This window comes from Microcaecilia unicolor, chromosome 9, assembly GCF_901765095.1.
Source record: "Microcaecilia unicolor chromosome 9, aMicUni1.1, whole genome shotgun sequence".
In the NCBI taxonomy this organism is placed as follows: domain Eukaryota; kingdom Metazoa; phylum Chordata; class Amphibia; order Gymnophiona; family Siphonopidae; genus Microcaecilia; species Microcaecilia unicolor.
In genome coordinates, this window is record NC_044039.1 from 41812465 (window position 1) to 41838855 (window position 26391).

The 26391-nt window shown below is 44.6% G+C and overlaps 1 protein-coding gene across 4 annotated transcripts in view; it reads left to right on the forward strand.

The window, feature by feature from the left end:
• Positions 1-26391, forward strand: part of DCP1B (decapping mRNA 1B) — a 91526-nt gene that overhangs the window by 37621 nt on the left and 27514 nt on the right. For all 4 annotated transcript variants that reach the window (XM_030214167.1, XM_030214168.1, XM_030214170.1 and 1 more), the window contains one exon: positions 16509-16575. In XM_030214167.1, the coding sequence (XP_030070027.1) occupies positions 16509-16575 (67 nt within the window). The remainder of the gene's footprint in view (positions 1-16508; positions 16576-26391) is intronic.

A 26391-nucleotide genomic window follows, 5' to 3' on the forward strand; every position in this document is an offset into this window, starting at 1 on the left:
TGTGCAGAGAGATCGATCATTGATTTTAGGACAAATAAAGAAGGCAGAGAGGTCACATAAGTTATGGGAGCTACTGGTGTTTAAGGAAATCTGTGTTTATCTACCAAAATTGGTGTAAAACCGGCACAGAAAAGAGGAGGAAAACGGGACAGGAAATTGGACTTTGAATAACTGATGAAAGATTTCAAACTCTTTTAAGGTTTTTTTTTCTGCTACCTCCAGTCAGCACTTATTACTGGTGCCTAATATTTACAACCCAGATTTTAATCTACATAGCAAAATCATAAAACCATACTATTTAAGCTACTAAAGTTCCTGACAGCTGATTTACAAACGAGATAAAACATGCAGATTATTGATTTATTTGGCTTTAGCTCACACCTTTATCAGCAGTTGCTCAAGGCCAGTTACATTCAGGTACACTAGGTATTTCCCTGTCCTAGAAAGCTTACAATCTAAGTTTGTACCTAAGGCAGTGGAGAGTTAAATGACTTGCCCAAGATCACAAGAAGCAGCACTGCGATTTGAACTCAGTTTCCCTGTTTGTCAGTCCAGTGCTCTAACCCTGGCTACATAATGTGAAACAAAAGTGTCCAGGGGTTAGAGAGAACAATGACATATCCAGCAACCAAATATTTGAGGTCTGTTATAGAGCACATTGTGTTCACTCCAGGAAACCAAATATACTCTGACTGTGGAACAAGGAATACAAATTCAGTCTGTCTGCTGTAACACAGCCTTTCTTTTCCATTTATGGATATCAGGATATAGACAAAATGTAAACTGGGCAGTAAGTTTACTGCTTTGAGAGTCCTGCCAACACTGGGAATTCCGGATGTCTTTTCAAGATAAGATAGCCTTAGTATTAGTAAGCAGTAAAGCAAATCGGTTAAAAGTAGAAGGGCTTTTTATGGCTTTTCCCACATATGGAAAATAAGGCAAGAAGTGAAAACCGTGCATGTGTGGATTTTCTAGCACAAGGGTAGATAATCCCACACCTTGAATACTGTAAATTGGTTGGACTTTGAGGCTGTGCATGCAAATGCATCTTGTACATATTTAATATTGCTAGCTTGTGACTCTTTAAGCACTGGAATTGCCTGCCCCTGTTTAATGTTACAGCTTTGAAAATGACCTTACTTGTAGGTGCCAACTTATCAAAATGTTTTTGGGGGGGGGGGGGGTGCCAAACACAACATAAATTATCCCTTCCGGGACACGAAGGAGCTTGGTCAATATTGGGGTGCTCAATACCCACTGCATCCACAGAGCTCCTTTTATTCACCCATACCAGAATCAAGGCCATTTTCAAGAGATTAGGTGCCAGACCCATTCTCTTCCTCCTCAGGTTTGGACCGGATTAGTTAATTTTTGCAGGTATTACTCCATCAGACAGGCAGATTGAATCGCTGTTCTTGTGTGTTTTATCTCTTGTTAGGTAATCAATAGAAATAAAACAAAATAAAAGATGGAAAAGAAAATACCTTTTTTATTGGACATAACTTAATATATTTCTTGATTAGCTTTCGAAGGTTGATTTCGAAAGCTAATCAAGAAATGTATTAAGTTATGTCCTATAAAAAAGGTATTATTTTCTTTTCCATGTTTTATTTTGTTTTATTTCTGTTGATTACCTTTAAAAGTGGACTAACACGGCTACCACACCTCTCTATCTCTTGTGAAAAAGCACTAATAATATGCCACATTCAGTAGCCTTCTATATAGTCTCTTACTATAAATCCAAACTGTCAAGTGTTTGATTTCTGTTCCCTTTCTTAGCTTGTCATATCTGCTTGAAGAAGTTGAAATGTAAAAGTCATCTTGTTTTCTACTTCCTTTTGTTATGTTAGTACTACTGGTAGCATTGAAATTTAAACTGTGAAGGATCAGCACTCTAAAATGATCTTGCTAAAACAAATTTCCTGGTGCTAAAAAAAAAAGGCACTTAGGCTGCTTCTAATTTATGCCGCACTTCTAGGTGAATACAACTGCTTAGGGATGTTAGGCTCCTATTTATGGTACTTTCTTTATAAAACCTCCTTTTGATGTGGGCTTTATACTCTTACTATTTTGGATTATTGTGCAGTGAATTGCTCTTATAGTATTTTCTTGTATTGTTACTAATATAATACAGATGTAAAAGTGTATGCAACTAAAAAAAATGTGCCATAGTATCTCTCCCTCCTGTTATTTTTAGTCTTTTTACACTCCCACAATGTCTCCAGCAATGTGTTGTAATACTTGGAAACCAGTGACTAAGCTGGGCTGAGATTAAATACCAACGATATATGAAATTATAATTATTTTTCTATATATTAGAGTTAATTGACACCTTAGTTAACACCCCCTCCATTTTTTCCAATTCCCCCAACTCAAGAGTAACTCCTAATCTATTTCCCAACCTTGCCTACGTGGGCACTTTTTAATGCATAATTGCACAGAGTTTTAAAGGGGAAGCAAATCATGCTTCTTTATTAAAATTAGCAAGTCGCCTTCATTGTTTCATTGGGGATCCTTAATGGTGATGCAGGCATCTTTAGTGCAAAGAGATATCACAGACTTGAACACAGCAGTGGGTCTCAAATTTAGGTATACATGGGAAGCATTTTGAAATTCACTCTCCCCACTGGCATGAAGTAGATTACTTAATGCTTGAGTGATCTACTTGTTCACTTTGTTGAACTTCATATTATGCAATATCATTGTCTCATGGTTAGGGAAAGGGGGTTGGAATGGTTAAAGTTTACTTCTGATAGTGTTGGTTTGTTCTTTCTTTTTATATCACATATTGCTCACAGTGTTGTTACTGGGTTCTGTATGCATTTCTGTATTTGTGAAAGTGGTAGTTCTTTGATATTGTATTTGCCTATATGTTTAATAATCAAATTTAAATAGCAATCTACTATACACTTGTTAATTTTATAAGTGTCTATATACTTTGCATCTGCTATTTGTGCCTTAGTAGGAAGAGCTGCAGATAGCCCTGTACATTTGAAAATTGAATGTATGCATGCTCTTTCCTTCCCCTCATATAAAACAAAACCATAAGAATGTTTCTTTTTGAACAGCTAAAATTATGTTCATTATGAATCCTGCACATACTTTAGCATCATTTGAAAAGGGTAGTTTTTACTTAAGCTATTTGACCTGGAGAATTACCTTGTGAAACTTGCCCCTTTCCCCCTTGCAGCTGAAGGTTTGCACATTATAGCACGATGTGCAGCTTTTTAGCCATATTAAGAGTATGCATTCCCAGGCTGAGATGGGTTATTTAATTCAGGAGAGAAAAATAATGTACATAGAATGTGTTCTCAAATCTACACATGGATATTTTCAATGAAAGTGCAGAAAGAGGTGAATTTTCTGTAGGTACTTTAAAAAATAAAGCAAAAATACAGATGAACCTTTACTTTACAAATTGGTTTCAAAATTCATAGTTTAAAAGTACTTTTGTGGCCTATGTCCCATTATAGTAACATAGTAGATGACGGCAGAAAAAGACCTGCACGGTCCATCTAGTCTGCCCAACAAGATAAGTCATATTTGCTGCTTTTTGTGTATACCCTACTTTGATTTGTACCTGTGCTCTTCAGGGCACAGACCGTATAAGTCTGCCCAGCACTATCCCCACCTCCCAACCACCAGCCCCTCCTCCCAACCACCAGCTCTGGCACAGACCGTACAAGTCTGTCCAGCACTATCCGTGCCTCCCAACCACCAGTCCCGCTGCCCACCACCGGCTCTGGCTCAGACCGTATAAGTCTGCCCAGCACTATCCCCGCCTCCCAACCACCAGCCCCGCCTCCCGATCTTGACTAAGCTCCTGAGGATCCATGAACAATGTGAGCAAGACCACCTTGTGGGAACAGGGCAGGGGTCATGGTAGCTTCACCCACAATATCATTTCCTATTTTTGTTCAAGCTGAGCCAAGGATATTGATCTTCCAGGGCTCTGCTTTACGGGCTCCCTTCTAGGATCAACCTTGAGTTTGAAAACTGCCCACTCTTAATCTCTGTTGCTAACCTTAGTTGGCATTAGGATTTATGCTGCCCAGGGTAAGAGTAAGCGGAGAAAATAGATAAAAAGAAAAACAGTTTCTTTGCTACCAGTGGATTATTTGTAGCCATCAAGAAGAGGGAGTCAGCTGATGTTAACTGAGTATTTCAGAAAAAACTCAAAGCTGGCTCAAGGGGTTGTGGTACCCTGAGGCAGCCTTTGCTTTTGCACCCTAATCTTGGGGCTAGTTTTGTGATATGAATTGCTCAAATGTCAGGGCTCATACTGTGAGAATGGCCCCACACGAGAAAGAAACTGATGTAGGTCAAATGCAGTTACTTACCCAGGCTGGGCCCAATGCACAGAACTCCAGCCGAGCAGCAAATTGGAATTACCAACCAGTGCTCAACACTAAAACCATGCAAATTATATGCACGCTGCTAGTGTTGAGCATTGGTTGGTAAAGGGGTCCAAGTGTTCCTGGAGCATGCCCACAAAAGCTGTGTGGTAGGCACAGCTCTTGTGCATATGTCCAGTGACTGGACCTCTCCTGACCCCTGCAACCAAATAAAATCCCTAGGAGTCCACTGGATCCCCCCCCCCCCCCCCCCACACACACACACACACCCACCTAAAACATCCCAGTGGTCTGGTGGAACCCCCCTCCCCCCGACACCCTCCCAAAAAACTTACCTGGTGGTCCACTAAAAGCCCTGGTGGTTTAGTGGAATCCGCCCCCAATACCTTTCCGTAGGAGGCAGGAGGAATGCCTACTCCCTCCTGCCTCTGGGCCAGCTCGCTTCAAAATAGTAGTGCCCACCCCTGTCTGATGCATCCTGGGATGCACTAGGAGGGGTCTAAGTACCATATAAGTAGTTTTTTTCCTTATATGGTACTTAGGCCCCCTCCCAATGCATCCCAGGATATGCTGGGCAGGGGCAGAATGCTTCCATTTCGAAGCAGGCGGGCTCAGGCAGGAAGGGAGTAGGTATTCCTCCTGCCTCCCACAGAAAGGTATGTGGAGGGTCTGAGGCGGGAGGGGGGGGGGAGAATTCTACTAGACTACCAGGGCTTAAGTGGTGACTAGCAGGTCAGGCCCGGCCTGGCCTGACTGGGGGTCCGCTGGGTTGGGTTGATGGGGCCCGCTGGACCACCATGTGATTTTTGGGAGGAGTGGAGTGTTGGTAGGTTCACCTGACCCGGGGATGTTTTTAGGTGTGGAGGTGGCAAGAGGGGGGGGTTCACTGGACCAAACAGATCTTTAAAGGTTGGGTTTGGGGGTAAGGGGCTGTGGCATGCTGCCATGTTGACTTTCCTGTCAGTGCCTGAGCCAATCAGCGCTCTAGTGACAGAAAAGTTAGCAGGGGACCCCAACGACAGCTCCGAGCTGTCGGTAGTTTTTAACCGTTAGGGCAGAGGTTTTCTGTCCTCCTGTTTTCTGAGCATTCCATGGAATTGAACTCGTTTTAATACTAGCGAGCTCTTTAGCATGGGACTTTCAGTTACTGCTTCCATGCATGGTAAAGAAGTGGCCGAATGCCTTTGTGCATTGGCTGCGCAATAACGTTCATTTAGACTGGCTAAAACCAATCTAATTAAAATGTTGCAAGCCCAGTTTGCTTTGAGCATTGGGGCCCCAGTTTTTGGACTTATTCACACATTAAATCCCAAAGTTCCTTCCACTCCATAAATTAGCACTTCTGGTCCTACTGTGATTTTCTGCCTCCCTATTTGTCTCTGCAGATGTAGACTCTGCACCTCCCCCTCCCCCCCATCACCTGTTGGTATTCCAGCAAGACCAGTAACAGTGCCCAACGAGCTCCAGTTGCAGCCAGTAGGAAGAGAGCAACAGCACAGGGCATTAGTTAACTTATGAAGTAGAAATCCAAGTGCAAACCCAGTTCCAATTGACCACTGCATTCTCTTTTTATTGGCCACTTCTGATTATATTCCAACCCCTGCAAGTTTCAGCAACCTGCTAAAACTACCATTATAATTTAACTTAATGTCATTGTATTGTACTTTTTTTAATATGAATCATACAAAGTATAATTATTCATTCACATGGGGCATTCCCAGACCAATCAATTTTATTTATTTATAGTTGCTTGATATTACACTGTTCACAAGGTTGCATCAAAGCGATTTACAAGATAAAAGATGGGGGGGGGGGGGGAATAAGAAGGTTTGTCTGAATAACCAAGTACTGAGGGATTTTTTAAAAGAGGGAAGGAAAGACTGTAATTTAATGGCGGCAGGTAGATTATTCCATAGGTTGGGAGCAGCATATGAAAAAGCAGTTTCATGTGTGATGTCCAGTCGTATAGTGGGGAGGATGGGAGTTGTAGAAGGTGATGATGAGAGGAACGTAAATTATGGGTTGTGATATGTGGGATTAGAAGATTTGAAATAGTCTGGTGCATCTGGTTGCAGTCCTTTTATAAACTTCCCCAACAAAGGGTGCAGAGCAGAAGTAGAACATTCACTTGACAACTCAACATACAAAAAACCCCAAAAGATTCTATTCTAGCTCTGGAGTCAATTAGTAACAGCAACACAAACTCACTTTCCCAGTCACAGACAGTGCGAAGTAAGACAAAACCTTACAGACACTCACTCAGAAGCCGTACCATAGCAGCACCAATTCCAAGAACTCAAACTGTATTAACCCTACTTATAAAACGTTAGCGTTGCAAATATTCTGGAACACCAGTATACCTCCAGTTGGGAAAAGAGCAGAAGTTGGACTACTACAGATTCCTACACAAAATATGCATGTTAACAGAATCTTTCACCTTGGTTACACATAGAAAACGCACGAAGATGCAGCCACAAAATGAAATGGAAAACCTGAGAAATCAGACTCAAAGAAAGCATTCTAAAAACAGTTGATCAGTTATCACTGAACATAATACAAAGAAATGCACATGTTCAAAGTGCAACTCCATTTGTATTCTGCAAACCATGGTATAGGAATGATCAGTGAGTAATGTATTCTTAATTTCTGTGGCACTTACATGTCTTTGTATTATCTTATTTTGAAAGCATTAAGAAAGCAGTTAGTTACCACCTGCTGTAAAGAATAAATTAATTGGGGACAATTACAAATGAGAGATTTTAGTGAATTCCTGTTCTTTTTCTATATATAGTCAGCTTCGGCACAATTTTAGTTTTCACAGCAGTTTAAGAATATTCCTCTACTTAAGAGGCTAGCAAAATATAACAGGCGATTGTAAGATAAATTCTGTAATTCTCTAATGCACTAGGTTAAATCTTACCTCCAGGTGGGACATAAACACAGTTGAGCTGAGTTTCATTCACCAGATTGCCTTTATATTTGAGACTGGAATCAGTTGATGTGGTCTTGGGTATGGGGCGATATACTGCAGTAGCATGTCGAACTAAAGCACGAAACATTGTGTGCCCCAACCGTAACTATAGCCAACCTAATAAAATTAAAACAAAAAGAAGAAGCAGCAGCAAAAGTAATATAAATGAATAAAGGTAAAATAGTGAGTCTTGCTAGTACGAAAGAATTCCATGGCTCATAAATTTTGAATACACCGCATTTAATATAAGCTAATCTGGTTGGCAAATGTAACTGTCAGATTTTCTGTAAGCCCTCAGGTCTGTCTTACAAAGAGTGTTCTTCACTTGTTTAAAATTGAATATCCTACCTATCTTTTCCAGTTTCTCTTTATTAGTGCGTTCTTGTCCTCAGTTTCTTCTTTTCACTCCATAGAACTTGAAGCTGCCTAAAGCCAAACCCTCCAATAGTTTTACAGGGAAAACTCGCATTCTGAAGTGAGCGGAGATGGATACTGTCTGCCTGGCATCCTCACACTTCACAAAGTCATGATGATCTCTGGTTTTTGTATATCGCCACCTGGCAGCTAAGATACAGCCTCTTATACTGAAGAGAGAAAGCGAGATATGTGCTCAGCAGTGCATTGACTCAGGGTCTCATGCAGCCCGAAAGCCTTTTGTGGAATGTGCACTTGTATTTGTATCTGGATTTCTGTCTCTATGGAATTCATTAACAATTTTTAAAAGTGTTTAAAAGAGAGCAGGTGTCGGCTTGGATATTTAGAGATATAAATAAACTTTAACATATTCTATTGGTGATGCAGGTTCTAATATGTTTCCATGCTTTATTAACAAGCAAGTAAAACTGAAAATATGGAAGATAAGAGCCAGCATAGAACAAAGATAGTGTTCCTGTTAAGTCATTTTATTTTCACTAGACAACAGGGGCTTGTATTGACTTCTACCAATCTATGCACATAGTTTACTTCGGACATTCCTCCAGATTCTCTATAGGTTGGGTACAGGTCCCAGATATGCATGTAAACTAATTAGTTATTTAGGTGCCAACAGTGAATTATTGAAGTTAACAAGCACTTACTTAGCAGTAATTAGTTACACACTGATCTGCCTTATTCTATAACATGTACGCTTAAATTTCATAGCGCACAATTCTAAAGGGGGCATGGCCATTGGTGGGTCAGGGCATTCTCAGGATTTATGTGTGATGTTATGTAATACATGCATTTGTGCGCCTAACTGTCATGAGTTGGGCACCAGCATTTACACTGGCCTTTGGCAAGCATAAAATGCTTGCGGCCAAAGTTAGACGTAAAATGAATGCTAAGCTAGTAATTTATGTAGGATGCGCTGCGCAAGAGTGCCCTTTACAGAATACTAGCTTAGTGCGGATCATCCAGCACCTAAATTTTGTGTGTAGGGTATTAGTATCTTTAAACTTGCTAAGTTTTCACATGTTTTTCAGATTTTGTTTAGTAGATACTTGAGCTCTTTTGATTTACAAAGATATTAATGCTAATATAGTTTTACAGTTCCATTATACCTAGCATGCTTTCTTGATGAATTTTCTTTTCTGTCGTTAGTAAGGATTTTCATGTCTTTTCTCTCTGAATCCTACAGTAGTGTAAGACTACCTTGAATAGGCTGTGATTTTTAAAGACTGTCCTCTTCAGCATCACTGAAGGAAGGACGATAAAGCAATACAGGATTAAACATTTACTTGTACAGTTCAACACTTCCACCCCCCCCCCCCTTTTTAATCCTCACACAGCCCTTCAGTATTCAGCAATTCTGGGGGATGAAATACCAGAATATATACTCATTGAAGCTGTCCTCATGGACCAGTATCAGCTTATCACACTGGCATGCAAGGGATCTAGGTTTTACAACACCAAAATACAGGAACCCTGTGCATGAACCCTGGTGCTGTATTCACTTAGAATCTTAAATTCAGTAATGTTAGAATTGTTTCAAAAACTGTGGCCTTATCAGACTTCTAGAAACTGCAAGAAATTTTTTGTTTGCATGATTGAATTTATACTATAGATATTTACAGATTGGAGTCCTGCAACATTTTGGCCTGGTCTGGAGAATATTTAGTTCTAAGATTTTGTGACCGTCAGGCATAGGTGCCAACTTTTCAGAATGATTGGGGATGCTGAACTCAGCACTCCGTCTGTAAGGAACCATCTAGTTTTAGGCAGCAGGAACGCATGTAAATCACCTCTTGTAGAATATCAGCTAGCAGAAAACTACGATCCATTTTTTTGATGGTATGTACTTTCCCAGTAGACATGTGCATGGGTGGAGATTGGAGGGGGGCACAGGCTTGATCTCCCAGGGTTATGGACCGTTAAAGGAACACCCCAAAAGGAAGATCTTTTCAACCTTGTTACTATATATACTTTTTTAATTGAAGAATTTGATGACCCCTGATGCAGGCAATTGCTGAAACTTGGCCAAGTCCGGGTCCTTCTTCAGTAAAGGTGTTTTTGCATATCATTGGTTGTTTCTCTTTCCTTAAACCACCTTTGCTACTGTTGGCTGGTGTTAGTGCTCGCACCTTAAGTGTAGGTATATTTTCTGATACTTGCGCTAGTATTCTGTAGTATTTATGAAGTAGGCTTGAAAGAGGCGCTTGCTTACCCTCTTATATTAGGCACCCTGTTATAGAATAACCCTCATGATTTAGAAGAATATGGGAGTAGGGCACCACTTTATTCAAGATGCCCTGCACAGCCACAAAGATTACACAATCCAAAAGCTAGCCCTGGGCTGAATAAGGAGTTGATCAGCAGAGCAGTATTAGGAGCGAGTAGGGAATCTAGGGCTCAGGAGACAAATATATGGAGGAAAGAGAAATGAGATAAAGACTGAAAAAAAATTCATAAAAGAGAAGGAACATGAAGGCAGAGAGGAAACATAAGAGAAGATCAAGAATCAAGATGGCGGCACGCAACTGATCGGTGTTGAGCCTCCTGAAATCGCCATGCTGTAGAAAAAAAATTTCTTTTTATATATGCCGCATACAAAGAGAAAGGGATTAGTCCGGGTAGAAGCTTCAACACCCCGGACTTCATCCCCCCGTCAGCAGTCGATTGTGAGGTACACCTCGAGAAGTAATACCCAAAACGTCGGGAGGAGTCCTGCTGTCCTCCAGCAAGGGGAAACGCTGGAGGACTTGGGTCTAAACGTCACTCTTTCACCCCCGACACTTTATCCACCGTCCCCTCCAGAAGGACGCTCGACCCAGAGAGGCCCTTCCGAAACCGAAGAGTGTAACAAAGGGACCTTGGTTGAAGGTGCTGGGAAGGCAGATCCTGAAGGGAGGCGAGGGCCTTCGAGCCTGAGCATTGATTTGAAGCAAATGAGAGCTGCTTCTGGGACGGTGTCGTTGGAGAACATATGGACTGCTCTCCAACAGTTGGCTGCAAACGTCGAGAACTCCACAAAAGAAATTTCTACCCTAGTGAGTACTATGAATGCTTTTTCTGAATCTTTATCCACAATAAAAACAGAATTTACAACACAAACGACAAAGATTAATCAAGATGTTAAAAAGTTACAAGAACTGTCTTCTGAAATGATAAAGGATAAAACAATGATTAAAAGAAGGATTGATCAAATAGAGAATTATAATTGGAGACTTAATTTGCGTATTTTGAACTTTCTAAGAGAACTGGGAATCTCTCCTACTGAAGCCTTCAAAAAATATCTTACCGAGATTTTGAAATATTCCCCAGAATCTTTGCCTCCTATCAACAAAATTTACTACATACAAAATAAAATTCCCTCGGAGAGTCAACCATCTGTAAACAAAGTAACTGATAAGAGTTTAAACGTATCTGAACTTTTGGAAGCAACCATGTCAGAACAATCTGAAAGAATGACTCTTTTAGTGCAATTTGTTTTTCAACAAGATGTGGATGCTATAAAACGATTATATTTTCGTAAAATTAATGATTTGTTTTATGGAAAAACTGTGCGTATTTTTCAAGATGTTACAAAACAAACACAGGACACTAGAAAACTATTTTTGAGTATGAGAAAAGAGGCCCAGGAGTTAGGTGCCTCATTTTTCCTGAACTATCCATGCAAATGTGTTCTAAAGTATAAAGGTTTAAAGTATATTTTTTTTTTCAGCCGGAACAGTTAAGAGTATTAATAGATTCTAGGAAACATTAGCCTAATACATTTTACAGCCAATGGATAAATGAAAATATAGAGGGTTAAGAATTGCGTGCGAAGTCTGTACTTTGTCATTCTTTTTTTTCCTCTTTAGTAATAATTTTTCCAAATATTCCTAAGCCCCCTTATGCTTTAATTCTTATTTGTGATCTAAAGAAGACATTTAAAAATCTATGATTTGCATATTACTTATTGATGTTGTTATCTGTAAGATAATTCCTGTTTGTCTTTCTGTAGCAAGAAATTCTTGTAATAATATATTATTTGAAATTATAAATTAAATAAATAAATAAAATAAGGGGGGAAAAAAGAGAGAGATCAAGAATAAGCAGAGAGAGGATAGCAAACTGTAGACACAAGGATTGAAAAATTGTTTTTAGTAAAGATTTCTGTGCTAGCTGGGCTGGTTCAAGGGGTGGCATATAGCTGGTATCCTCCGAGGACATGCAGGACAGTACTATCCTTACATCTGGGTGACATCATCCCAACAAAGCCTGGTGCAAGATTCTACCCAGCGCTCTGTAACTTTAAGAGATCTTTGGCAGAAGCCATACTACACATGCTCAAGTGCCTTCCCGCCCGATGTGTGAGTGCGGGACCTGTACTCATTTTTTTTCCCATGGAGCTAAGAGGTTGCGTTTTGCATCTACTTAGCGCTGCTTTTTTGCATTTTTGTGCAAGTTTTGCTGTTTTTCTTCATAAAAGTTTAATTTCTTCTCTCCCTTTTGTTTTCTTAGTGTGTTTGGCATTTTTTAGTTTGTTTTTCACGGCTCCAGAGGCCCTCTTATGCTGGAGCACCAAACTCAATTTGAGGTAAGCCCCTTTTTGTCCTCACCATTGAGCCTTTTGATTTGGCTGTGGTGCTTTTTGATATGCCCCAGAAGACCCCCCCCCCCCCCCCCCCCCCCCCGGTGGCTTCAAGAGATGCACCCAGTGTAATAGGGTGATATCTTGCACTGATCCACACAATTGGTGTATAGGGTGTTGGGTCCTGACCACGACCCATCTGTGTTCTTTGCTTACAAATGCAGAAAAGAACACAGAAGGCATGTTGGGCCCAACAGAGGGAACTTTTTAGATTTTTCAAAGTCCAGTCCATCGATGTCTTGTATCAGAAGCATCAACCCCAATGGCTGCCAGGGCTTTGTCTGACACTGGGGGTGCACTGGCATCAAAAAGGTCTCCACATCCCTCAACGTCGGGCACAGGTAGCAAGCCCTGACACCAAGGATATCAGTGGATTTGACGTCACCCTCGTTGGCACTGAGGGACACCAATGCCTGGTGTCAGACAAAGGCCAAGAAGTATCCGCATCGGTCCCCTTCGATGCATGGTGCCAGGAGCTCTAGGGCATCAGCATCACTGGCTCCCCCTCTGTAATTCTGGTGCCATCGCTGCATGCCCCGTTCAGCTGAGACACCACTTCCAATATGGCACCAACAACTCAACAGGTTGTCTCCACACTGGCACCGGCCTCAGTCTTACTGATCCCTGTCTTTGTTGAGAGAGGGAGTTGGCAGGATTACTACAGCTCCTAAGTGCTAAGCATCGAGGGCACTTGCACCAGCTGCATCACTCGGCCACTCCACCCTTGAGGCCCATGACACCCCTGTGGAGTGGTCCCTGACCCCTATGCCTTTAGAGGCATAGGTGTCGGGGGCTCCCCATGCACAGCACCACTCTACATCAGGGGAGCTTCCTCCCTCTGAAGTTGAAATGTGAGTAGGTACCATGGCACCTGACCCTGAGGCCAGGTTTACCTCTAGCCAGCCGAGATGGGTAAATTTTTGTTGCTGAGTCTAACACGAACCAGTCATGGGAGTCTGAGGAATGGGAGAGGTCTTATAGCATACCCTCAGATCCTTCTTTACCTGATGAGAGAAGAAAGTCTCCACCTGAGCCCATCTTTTACCCCAGGCAAAAGCAGGGGCGAGCTTTTGACTGGCTCCAAGAGAGCATAGCCGCAGTCAAGTATCCATTCCAGATAACCTACAGTTAGAGGGGAGGCTGAATTTTTACCAAGAAAGGTGATCCCTTATAACCTCTAATGGTGGGTACTCCAAATAGTCCGAGCGGGATATGCTCTGAATTGGCAAAAAAAAAAAAAACACCTCCAAATTGCCCACAACGTGGTCTCTTCTCACCACTCAGCATGAACAGGTACTTGCACTGCATATCTTAAACTGTGAATGAGCTTTAGCCTTCTACCTGGAGCGGACTATAGACAGTCCACCCAGCTTTTTTGTTTCTTTTGATCCCAACAGGATTGCATCTCCTTCACTGATGCCCAGGCTGGGCTGACGTTTGACCAGTCATGTCACGGCTCATAATATCAGAGCTATGGCTGTGGTGGTAGCCCACTTGAGGTCAGCCTCCATTGAGGAGACTTGCACGGCTGCAACGTGGTCTTCAGTTCACATATTCACATCTCATAACTGCCTTGAGCAAGATACCCGACGCGACAGTCGGTTTGATCAGACAGTCCTGCAGAATTTGTTTGGTGTCTAGAATCCAACTCCACTCTCCTAAGGCCCATTTTATTCAGTTCCAGGCTGCACCTAGACAATTAACCTCAAAACAAACAGAAAACTGGTTGTTTCAGCATAGTCTCGCCAGTGTGAGACTCTGTTCTCCTACAGTTGCTGTTTTCAGTGAGCTTGGTAGCTAGGGATTCCCAGATGTAAGGACCACTGTCCTGCTTGTCCTTCAGAGAAAGTGAAGTTACTTACCTGTAGCAGGTGTTCTCTGAGAAAAGCAAGACAGGTATCCTTACAACCCTCCCACCGCCCCTAGGAGTTGAATCCTTTTCCAGCTATTATATGTTGCTGAGGATCTACGCCTGTAAGGTGGGGCCACTACAAAAGGCCTCTTAATTTTACAGAGTACTGGGTAGCAACCCGCACCGGGCTTCATTGGAAGTACGTATGTCAGCTGTCAGATTTGGGGGGGGGGGGGGGGGGGGGGGTCAGAGCTGCTTCTGTATCTCCCAGAGGCCTTTAGCTAACTCTCTCTAGGTAGACCCAGAATCCTTAATTAGGCTAACTTTCAGGTTGCTACCTGAACAGCTCCATGTCATGCTGACAGCGTCACCCAGATGTAAGGACACCTGTCCTAGGACAACACCTACTACTTGTAAGTAGCTTCGCTTTTTGCTCTTCTCTAGCCCTACAGTCACTTGGATAAATAAATTATTTTACTGGAGGGAAATGAATTCTTTTCTAGTCTTTCTCATTTCTTTCATTTCTGTTTTCTCCATGTGTTTGTGTCTCCATAGCCTTGTCACTTCACTGTTTCTCATCTCTTTGTCTCATCCCCTCATGCCACTTCTCAGCCTTTTCTCACCTCGATGTCTCTTCTCTCCATCGTGATCTGTCCTTTCACCTTTTACTCAGACCCTCTTTTCCCATTCCCACACAGCTAATCTTCTTTTCTAGCTGTTCTTTCCTCTGCAGCTAAGTGTTCCCTTTCCATGCTTCTCTCTCCCAGATCATGTCTCTGTCTCCCAACTCTTTTCTCCCATCACATCCCTTGCTCGGTCCCTGAATTCCTCTAACCCCCCACAGCCTGCTTCTACTCCTCTCAAACAGTTCCACTCCTAATCTCTGTCCCCATCACCTAGCCTTTCTTCCCTTTACAGCTGCTTCCTGCTGCTTCTAGCCCTTTACAGCAACATTCTCTCTCCCAGCCAATAACCCCATTCAATTTCTCTTCACCCCTTCCCAGAAATTTCTAGTTCCCTCTCACAGTTTCACTCTGGGCCTCTGTCCTATTAGTCAGCATCTTTTCCTCTTACATCTCCTTTCTGCCTCTTCTAGCTCTTCACATCAGAATTCTCTTCCTCTGCCATCAACCCCTTTGAATCCCTTTCACCCCTTCCTGGTCCCCTCTATTCCTCTCCATACAGGTCCATTCTCAACACCTGTCCCCATCACCCAGCTTCTCTTCCCCTTACAACTGCCTTTTCATAGCAGCTTTCTCTCTCCTAGCCAATAACCCCTTTCAGTCTCCTTCATAGCAGCATTCTTTCTCCCAGCCAATAACCCCTTCCTAGGCCATCTACCCCTCTTCTAGTACTTCTGTCTTTTTTTTTTTTTTTTTTTTTACTTAACTGCAAAATATATTACTTTGGCAACACACAAGTAAAATTTTCATGCCAATAAAATTGTCTATCTTCTTTCCTTTTCTCAATGTCTATCTGCTCTTCCCCTCCCCTTTGGCAACTGTATAAAGGAAGTGCCTGCCTCTGTCCTAGGCTACAGAAGTTCCTCCCTCCCCCTGCAGCCTGTCAGTCACACACAGCTGCCAATAGGTTGCAGTAACTTCCTGTTCCTCCTGGAGCCCATGGTTCAGACACAGCCAATAGGATACAGGAGGAGGTGGGAGCAGCAGCTGGGATACAGAACATTGTTGCCAGGGTTGGGGATTTCCCGCCCAATTGGGTGGGTTTCCGCGAGCGGCTGCAGGAAAATTTCGGTGGCTGCGGGGTGCGGATTTTTGGGCAGTTTTCCCGTGGCCGCTGTGTGGGTTTGGGCGCTTTTTTCCGGGGCTTCTATTGGTCCAATTTGGTCCAATAGAAGCTTTTCCGGGGCTTCTATTGGTCCGAAGTGGCCCAATAGAAGCGTTTCAGGGGCGGGGTTAATGACGTCAGGGGCGGGGTTGGTGACGTCAGGGGCGGGGTTGGTGACGTGGGAGGCGGGGTTTGAGTTTGGGCGTTTTTTGGGCGGGTTTAGGGCTGATTTTGGGCTGGGAAAATTTTTCCCATCTGGCAACCCTGAGAAGCTCGCTCTTCCTGTCTTCTCTTGCTGCTGTACAGCATGAGATTTCTGCTCCAAATTTAATAAAGTATAGCATAGAATATTGTGAGTGCCCAGGCACCCATAGAGCTGGTACCTATGCTGTCAAGTCTTTTGGATTGGTGCTGTTTAGCTACCAAAAACTATCACACAGGATTTTGTATGTAAAATGATGCTTATAGATTTTATTTGGTTGAATTTTGCAGTTTCCATATATGGGATTTGGTTCTATGATAAGGAAGAATGCCAAAGAATTGCAGAACTCATGAAGAAGTAAGTGATAATGCATATTCTTAATGCATTTATAAGTGCAGCATAATGCTGTAAATTCATTGCATGCGTATAAAATATCTCACATCACTTAGCTCTAGATGGAGTCTGCTCTAAATTTTAGTTTAAAAAAACCATTTTTATTTTTCTAATTTTTATTTAAAAGTATTTATATCCTTCACCATCTCCAAATCTGAGTGGATAACAATCATCATATACACAATAAAACAACAATATATATGCAATAAAACAATATAACACTAATTTAAAAAAAAGTATCTAAAATAAAAAAAATCTGATCATGTTTAACTTCTGAAAGTGCTGTCTAAATATACTCCACTCCCTCGATGTTCAAAACCATTTAACCAGCCAAGAACAGCACCTGTCCGGTTAAATGGCACTTAACCGGCTATCCGGTGATATTCAGTGGGGGATAGCCGGTTATCCCCCGCTCAATATCCCCGGTTAGCACCTAGGAGATAACCGGCTATATCATGCAATATTGCCGGCTATCCCCGAATATTCAGTTCATATCCGGCTATTCTCCGAGGACAAGCAGGCTGCTTGTTCTCACGAATGGGTGACGTCCACGGCAGCCCCTCCGATCAGAGATCCTCACTAGCAACAGCGTTTGCTAGCCCTCGCGTGCGCATGAACCTCGCGCATGTGCGACCGTCTTCCCGCCCGAACGTGCTCGTGTTCGTCAGTCTTCTTTTTTCCGCGGCTCAGGACAGCTGTTTTTCGGTCGGTCTGTGCCCCAAGGTGACCCCTCGCATCTTTTCGCCGTGTTCTTCCGTTTGGAAGTGTCCGATTTTCTCTTTTTCCGTCGTGTCTCTTAGTTTAAAAAAAAACAAAAACTAAACATCTCTTGAAGTAATTACACAGAGAACTACACTGCTTGCAACGTTTGCGTTAGAGATGCAGTTCTCAAACTATCTCTAAGGCATTTAGATTCTGAGTTTATGGGTTCAAAGATAAGGGTCTTTCCAGATCTTTCCAGGGAAACGCAGAGGAGGCGTAAGAGTTTCCTACTGCTGCGGGCTAGAACAGTAGCAGTGGGAGCGGACTTCCTTCTGCGGTTTCCCTGTGTTTGTAGAGTAACATTTCAATCAAAGCAATATCAATTCTTTGACCCAAAGCAGTTAGAAGAATTTCTAATTAGCAAAGAAGAGGTTAGTGTACAAGTCTAATCCCATATGTACCACTGTATAGCAGGCTAGAGTTAACCACTTGGAAGGACCTTCCTTAGTTAATTTGTGATGTATCTGTTTAAATAAGCAGGATAATTTTATTTCCTTATCTTGGATCACTATTTACTGTAATATTGTGGACGATAGTAAGAAGAAAAGTTTGACATTAGATGTAAGGTTACATGTGAATTACTTTTTCTTTTTGTGTATTGACACTCATAAAAATGAATTATGTTTGTTAAAAGCTATAAATAAAGAGTTAAAAAAACAAACAAAAAACTTCCCTTACGTCAAGTTTTTTCCCGTAAGTTTCATTTCGTTGTTGGGCGCGGCCTTTTTCGCCGCCCGTAGGGGTTTTTTCTAAATTTTTTGGTGCCATTAGCCATCATCGCGAATTTTGACTTCGCCAGCGTGATTTTTCTGCCCATGTTCTCGAAGCCTGCCAGCGGCTTCAAAAAGTGCACCCAGTGCAGCCGGACTATCTCCCTCACTGATAGGCACGATTTGTGCCTTCAGTGTCTGGGGGCCGGGCATCGCCCCCAGGCCCTGTACTCTCTGCCTTTTCTTGAAGAAGCAGACTCAGGCAGCAAGATTGGCCCAGTGGAATCTGTTGTTCAGGGCCTCGTCCGGTGCTTCGACGTCTTTGGTACTGATTTCATCGTCTGGTGCGTCGACGTCTGCGGTACCCAGCTCTTCTGCCGGTGATCCAGCGTCTTCGATACCAAGGTTATCGGTGGTATCGATGTTGTCGGAGGGTGCTTTGTCTTCCGGGAGTGCAGGTGAGGGTTGTCCATTCTGCTGGTGAGCCCTCGAGTAGGTTTCCGCCTGCCTCGAGGGCTCCTGTGGTACAGGGCCCCCGGGATCAACCTCTTTTGGACCCGGCCCACAGGAGATGTTTGGATTCGACATCCTCCTCTTCTGTGATGTGCTTCATACGAAGGCAAAAGAAGCATCGTCATCGGTCACCTTCCACCGGCACCCAAGCGTCGACATCGGGAGGACTGCTCACCCTCCATTCAGAAGGTGTCGGTGCGCTCCCTTGTGGACAGCTGGGTACCGCCTCCACGTCCTGGACAGATTCGCAGCTCGTCGCCGGTACCGGACTCCTTGCCTCTCTCGACAGCCGCTTTGAACGAGAGCCTCAGGGCCATCCTTCCAGGGATCCTGGAAGAGCTGTTGAATCCTTCTCCTCCGGTACTGGGGGTGCTTGCGCTGCCGGTACCGACGACTGAGGCGACGGCTGGGCCCTCGTCCGTGGCGAGGTCTCCATACTAGTACCGCTTCCGGTACCGGCATTGGCTGCCTCCCAGGCGGACTCCCCAACGACATCGATGGAGGGAGCTCCATCGCTGCCGGCGCGGGAGTCTTCCTCTCAACGCTCCCACCGTGGGCATGTGCCTACGGAGTCGAGGCGGGCACGGCTTCGGACAGAAGTTCATGAACTGGTGTCCGACACCGATGGTGAGGCCTCGTGGGAAGCAGAGGAAGACATCAGATATTTCTCAGATGAGGAATCTGACGGTCTTCTTTCTGATCCCACTCCCTTTCCTGAAAGACAGCTTTCTCCTCCCAAGAGTCTATCTGTCGCGGCCTTTGTCCGGGAAGTGTCTACGGCCATTCCCTTCCCTGTGGTTACGGAGGATGAGCCAAGGGCTGAAATGTTTGAGCTTTTGGACTATCCTTCGACACCTAAGGAATCGTCCACAGTACCCATGCATCATGTCCTCAAGAAGACATTGCTGGCGAACTGGGCGAAGCCGCTAACTAATCCCCACATTCCTAAGAAGATCGAATCCCAGTATTGGATCCATGGGGACCCGGAGTTGATGCGGACTCAGTCGCCTCACGACTCTGGTGTGGTGGATCTTGCCCTTAAGAAGGTCAAGAGTTCTAGAGAGTATGCTTCGGCGCCCCCAGGCAAAGACTCTAGAACCTTGGATTCTTTTGGGAGGAAGGCCTACCATTCTGCTATGCTCATTTCCAAAATTCAGTCCTACCGGCTCTACACGCGCATTCATATACGGAATAATGTGCGGCAGTTGGCGGACTTGGTGGACAAGCTCCCCTCTGAGCAAGCCAAGCCTTTTCAGCAGGTGGTCAGGCAGCTGAAGACGTGCGTAAATTCCTGACCAGGGGTGTTTATGATACTTTTGATGTCGCATCCAGGGCCGCTGCTCAAGGTGTGGTGATGCGCAGACTCTCATGGCTGCGCGCCTCAGACCTGGAGAATAGGCTCCAACAGCGGATAGCGGACTCTCCTTGCCGGGGAGATAATATTTTTGGAGAAAAGGTCGAACAGGTGGTAGAACAGCTCCGCCAGCAGGACACCGCTTTCGACAAATTCTCCCGCCGGACGCCTTCAGCATCTACCTCAACTGGTAGACGTTTTATGGGGGAAGGCAGACTGTTACCTATTCTTCTAATAAGCGTAGGTACAAACCACCTCCTCACCAGCCTGCTGCCCAGGCCAAACCCCAGCGCGCTCGTTCTCGTCAACAGCGTGCGCCTCCACAGGCCCCTGCAGCTCCCCAGCAAAAGCAAGGGATGGACTTTTGACTGGCTCCAGCAGAGCATAGCCGCAATCAGTGTCTGTGCCGGACGAGCTACCGGTCGGGGGGAGGTTAAAATTTTTTCACCAAAGGTGGTCTCTCATAACCTCCGACCAGTGGGTTCTTCAAATAGTCCGGCTAGGATACTCCTTCAATTTGGTCACAAAGCCTCCAAATTGCCCACCGGGAGCTCAGTCCTTCAGCTTCCAGCACAAGCAGGTACTTGCAGAGGAACTCTCCGCCCTTCTCAGCGTCAATGCGGTCGAGCCCGTGCCACCGGGGCAAGAAGGGCTGGGATTCTATTCCAGGTACTTCCTTGTGGAAAAGAAAACGGGGGAGGGGGGGGATGCGTCCCATCCTAGACCTAAGGGCCCTGAACAAATATCTGGTCCAAGAAAAGTTCAGCATGCTTTCCCTGGGCACCTTTCTTCCCATGATTCAGGAAAACGATTGGCTATGCTCTCTGGACTTAAAGGATGCTTACACTCGTATCCCGATACTGCCAGCTCACAGACAGTATTTTCGATTCCGTCTGGGAACACGGCACTTTCAGTATTGTGTGCTACCCTTTGGTCTCACCTCCGCGCCCAGTGTGTTCACAAAGTGCCTGGCGGTAGTGGTGGCGTCTCTACGCAGACTGGGAGTGCATGTGTTCCCTTACCTCGACGATTGGCTGGTGAAGAACACCTCCGAGGCAGGAGCTCTACAGTCCATGCAGATGACTATTCGACTCCTGGAGCTACTGGGGTTTGTGATAAAGTCCCACCTTCTTCCAGTTCAAAAACTCTAATTCATAAGAGCTCTGCTGGATTCTCAGACAGCTCGTGCATACCTTCCGGAACTGAGGGCCGACAATCTTCTGTCCCTCGTTTCCTGGGTGCGGGCGTCTCAGCAGATCACAGCTCGGCAGGTGTTGAGATTGCTCGGCCACATGGCCTCCACAGTTCATATGACTCCCATGGCCCGTCTTCACATGAGATCAGCTCAATGGACCCTAGCTTCCCAGTGGTACCAAGCAGCTGGGGATCTAGAGGATGTAGTCCAGCTGCCCACCAGTTTTCTTCAATCCCTGCAGTGGTGGACAATTCGATCCAATTTGACTCTGGGACGTCCCTTCCAAATTCCTGTGCCACAAAAAGTGCTGACGACGGATGCGTCCCTCCTGGGATGAGGAGCTCATGTCGATGGACTTCACAACCAAGGAAGTTTGTCCCTCCAGGAACAAGGTCTACAGATCAATCTCCTGGAGTTACGAGCGGTCTGGAATGCTCTAAGGGCTTTCAGGGATCGGCTGTCCCACCAAATTATTCAAATTCAGACAGACAACCAGGTTGTCATGTATTACATCAACAAGCAGGGGGCACCGGATCTCGCCCTCTGTGTCAGGAGGCTGGCAGAATGTGGCTTTGGGCTCGCCGTTACGGCATGTGTCTTCAGGCCACATATCTGGCAGGCGTAAACAGTCTGGCTGACAGGTCATGCAACCTCACGAGTGGTTGCTCAATTCCAAAGTGGATCAATCCCCTTGGTGGATCTCTTTGCTACCCGAGCCAACCACAAGGTCCCTCAGTTCTGTTCCAGACTTCAGGCCCACGGCAGACTAGCGTCGGATGCCTTTCTCCTGGATTGGGGGGAAGGCCTCCTGTATGCTTATCCTCCCATACCTTTGGTGGGGAAGATTTCGCTGAAACTCAGGCAAGACCGAGGCACGATGATTCTGATCGCTCCTTTCTGGCCGCGTCAGATCTGGTTCCCTCTTCTTCTAGAGTTGTCCTCCGAAGAACCGTGGAGATTGGAGTGTTTTCCGACCCTCATTACTCAGAACAAGGGGGTGCTTCTGCATCCCAACCTCCGGTCTCTGGCTCTCACGGCCTGGATGTTGAGAGCGTAGATTTTGCCTCCTTAGGTCTCTCCGAGGATGTCTCCTGGGTCTTGCTTGCTTCCAGGAAAGATTCCACTAAAAAGAGTTACTTCTTTCTATGGCGGAGGTTTGCCGTCTGGTGTGACAGCAAGGCCCTAGATCCTCGCTCTTGTCCTACACAGATCCTGCTTGAATACCTTCTCCACTTGTCTGAGTCGGGTCTTAAGACAACTCTGTAAGAGTTCATCTTAGTGCGATTAGTGCATACCATTACCGCGTGGAAGGTAAGCCAATCTCGGGACAGCCTTTAGTTGTTCGCTTCATGAGAGGTTTGCTTTTGACAAAGCCCCCCATCAAACCTCCTACAATGTCATGGGATCTCAATGTCGTTCTCACCCAGCTGATGAAACCTCCTTTCGAGCCACTGAATTCATGCCATCTGAAGTACTTGACCTGGAAGGTCATTTTCTTGGTGGCAGTTACTTCAGCTCACAGAGTCAGTGAGCTTCAAACCTTGTTAGCTCATGCTCCTTATACCAAATTTCATCATAACAAAGTAGTCCTCCGTACTCACCCTAGGTTCTTGCTGAAGGTGGTGTCAGAGTTCCATCTGAACCAGTCAATTGTCTTGCCAACATTCTTTCCCCGTCCTCATACCCGCCCTGCTGACCGCCAGCTGCACACATTGGACTGCAAATGAGCATTGGCCTTCTATCTGGAGCGGACACAGCCCCACAGACAGTCCGCCCAAATATTTGTTTCTTTTGATCCCAACAGAAAGGGAGTGGCTGTCGGGAAACGCACCATCTCTAATTGGCTAACTGATTGCATCTCCTTCGCTTATGCCTAGTCTGGGCTGACTCTTGAGTGTCATGTCACGGCTCATAGTGTTAGAGCCATGGCATCGTCAGTGGCCCACTTGAAGTCAGCCACTATAGAAGAGATTTGCAAGGCTGCGACGTGGTCATCTGTCCACACATTCACATCGCATTACTGCCTACAGCAGGATACCCGACACGACAGTCGGTTCGGGCAGTCGGTGCTGCAGAATCTGTTCGGGGTTTAGAATCCAACTCCACCCCCCTAGGCCCATTTTTATTCTGTTCCAGGCTGCACTCTCAGTTAGTTGAATAAGTTAGGTCAATCTCAGTTATGTCCTCGCCGTTGCGAGGCCCAATTGACCAATGTTTGTTGTTTTGAGTGAGCCTGGGGGCTAGGGATACCCCATTCGTGAGAACAAGCAGCCTGCATGTCCTCGGAGAAAGCGAAAGCTACATACCTGTAGAAGGTATTCTCCGAGGACAGCAGGCTGATCTCACCAACCCGCCCGCCTCCCCTTTGGAGTTGTCTTCCCTTGTCTATGTCTTTGCTATGTACTGGACTGACGAACACGAGCGCGTTCGGGTGGGAAGACGGTCACGCATGCGCACGGTGCATGTGCACGCGAGGGCTAGCAAACGCTGTTGCTAGTGAAGATCTCCGATCAGAGGGGCTGCCGTGGACGTCACCCATTCGTGAGAACAATCAGCCTGCTGTCCTTGGAGAATACCTTCTACAGGTATGTAGCTTTCGCTTTATAAGCGGCCACATCAGGCCGCTTAATAGTTGGTATATCTTTAGCCGGTTTAAAGTTAGCCAGCTATCTTTGAATATCGACTTAGTCGGTTAACTTTAAACCAGCTAAAAGTAAACCAAATATTCAGTGCTGGTTACCAGAAATGAATATCTGGGCTGAACGCCGACCGTGGGAGTTAGCTGGGCTCCCTTCCGCAGTCTGAATATTGGCCCCACTGCAAATCTTGTCTTGGGAAAGCCTGTACAAAATGATGTGCTTTGAGTACTTTTTGGAAAGCCAAATAAGGTGATGTATTGTGAACTGTCTCCAGAAGGGCATTCACATATTAACCGTTTATAGTACAGTACATTATTATTATTGCTATTTATCCATTTCTGTTCCTCATACATCAGTACATTATTATTATTGCTATTTATCCATTTCTGTTCCTCATACATAAAATATAAAACCTGTATCTTCCGCCTGGACCGATAAACTCATATCACCCCTCTCCTCAAGTCACTTCACTGGCTTCCGATCAGGTACCGCATACAGTTCAAGCTTCTCCTACTAACCTACAAATGCACTCGATCTGCAGCCCCTCCTTACCTCTCTACCCTCATCTCCCCTTACGTTCCTACCTGTAACCTCCGCTCTCAAGACAAATCCCTCCTCTCAGTACCCTTCTCCACCACCGCCAACTCCAGGCTCCGCCCTTTCTGCCTCGCCTCACCCCATGCTTGGAATAAACTCCCTGAGCCCATATGCCAGGCCCCCTCCCTGTCCATCTTCAAATTCTTGCTCAAAGCCCACCTCTTCAATGTCGCCTTCGGCACCTAACCACTACACCTCTATTCAGGAAATCTTGACTGTCCCAACTTGACATTTTGACCTTTAGATTGTAAGCTCCTTCGAGCAGGGACTGTCCTTCTTTGTTAAACTGTACAGCGCTGTGTAACCCTAGTGTGCTCTAGAAATGTTAAGTAGTAGTAGTACAAGTAAAATCCTCTTTGGCAATAAAGTTAAAATGACAGTGAATCTTATGAAGGACTACACACTGCAAACATTGTCCAGTGTAACTGTGGACCATCTATTTGCCCTCTAGGAGGAACTTGTTATCATAAGAGGTATGGCCCACAGCAGTGATGTCATCCTTCTGAATCTCAAAGAGCAGGACACAACCAAAGAAACCAAATTTGAGTAGCCTGTATTTGACTTCTAGTAGAGACTATTGGCAAAGTCTTAGTGCAAGAACTGATTCCGATTGGGGGAGACTTAACCATCTTTGTAGACTGATGATCACAAATAACAAAGGAGAATATGGTTATTGATCATTCCATACTGCCTTCCAAGAAAATTTCCTTGAATATAAAATTGAGATGTATTAAAAAAGGAAATAATTGCCCTACCCAAAGCTATAACTGTCAAGTATGTCCCCATGCAAACTAAAAGCTATAGCTTTTGGACGGAGCACCTTCATAACATAAAAGAATAATTCTCCATAGACGAGCAGCTAAATCAGTCCCACATATGGGTGGTGTCATCCATCTTGTTCTGTGTTGCCTTCATCCCAATTTGAACCTTGGAGCTCTAAATCAATTAGATTCCCATTTTGCCCATGATATATTGCCTGTTATACAAAGGAAAACTGACTTTGCGCTCTCGATCTGAAACGTGCATAAATGCATATAATTATTCATCTAAATTTTACACCAGTGGTATTTATGGTCTCAATCGCAAACTCTTATCTGTCCTTCACATCTCTCCCTGAGGCATCACATGGTCATTGTCATCATCATATCCCTACTTCTCCTACTGTTCTCCATTCAGCTGGAGACTTCACGACTGGTGTCATTTCTTCTGTGAATGACAACCTGTCATTGTTTCAACCTTCTCTGTTCATTTCTTCCTTCTGTCCCCTTCTCTTTTTCCCTGAGTAATGCCCCTTCCATTTTCTAATAAGCTTGCCTTTTTATAACCTCTTTTTCTCATTTCCAGCATCATCTTCTTTGACTGAGATCTTGCTTTTCACTGAGGATTTATTTCTGTTGTTGCTCTGAGCCTTGAATGTTTTCATTTCTCCCTCACCAACTTTCATTTAGTTGTGGTGGTAGTTTGGACTGCTACTTTCCACTTCCTGCAAGTTTCAACCCGTTCTTCCACCTCAGTCCCACTCATTCCCTTCTTTTGAGGCCCTCTTCTTTCCTTCTGGATTTTGATTCATGCTTTGCATTTTCTTTGAATCATCTTCCTTTCCCTGTATTTTTTGAAACTTTAGCCTTCATATTAACAACATATATGTGTATGTGGCATGCGGGTAGCTATAACCTTACAGTTGGTCTGTGGACGCTATCTCTGATGTGGGACTGAGTAAGCTGTCTATTAGAGGCAGGATGGTTTTGGAAGAGGACCTAGACAAGCTGTCAAAGACTTGGGAGAGGCCAGGCCTCAAGATTGGCTGAGGATCAGTCCTACTCATCTAAGAAACCTTCCTCAAGTAGGGCCAGTCTAAAAGATTAGGGCAGGGTTTGGTTGGGTATGAAGACGACTCTGGCTTCTTTCTTTTCAGTGGGCCTTTCATTGAATGTGGAGAACCCAGGGATGAGATGCTGCTTCCTCTGTGGGAGCCAAGGGCCATCTCTACCTTTTCACCCTAGAGTAAGT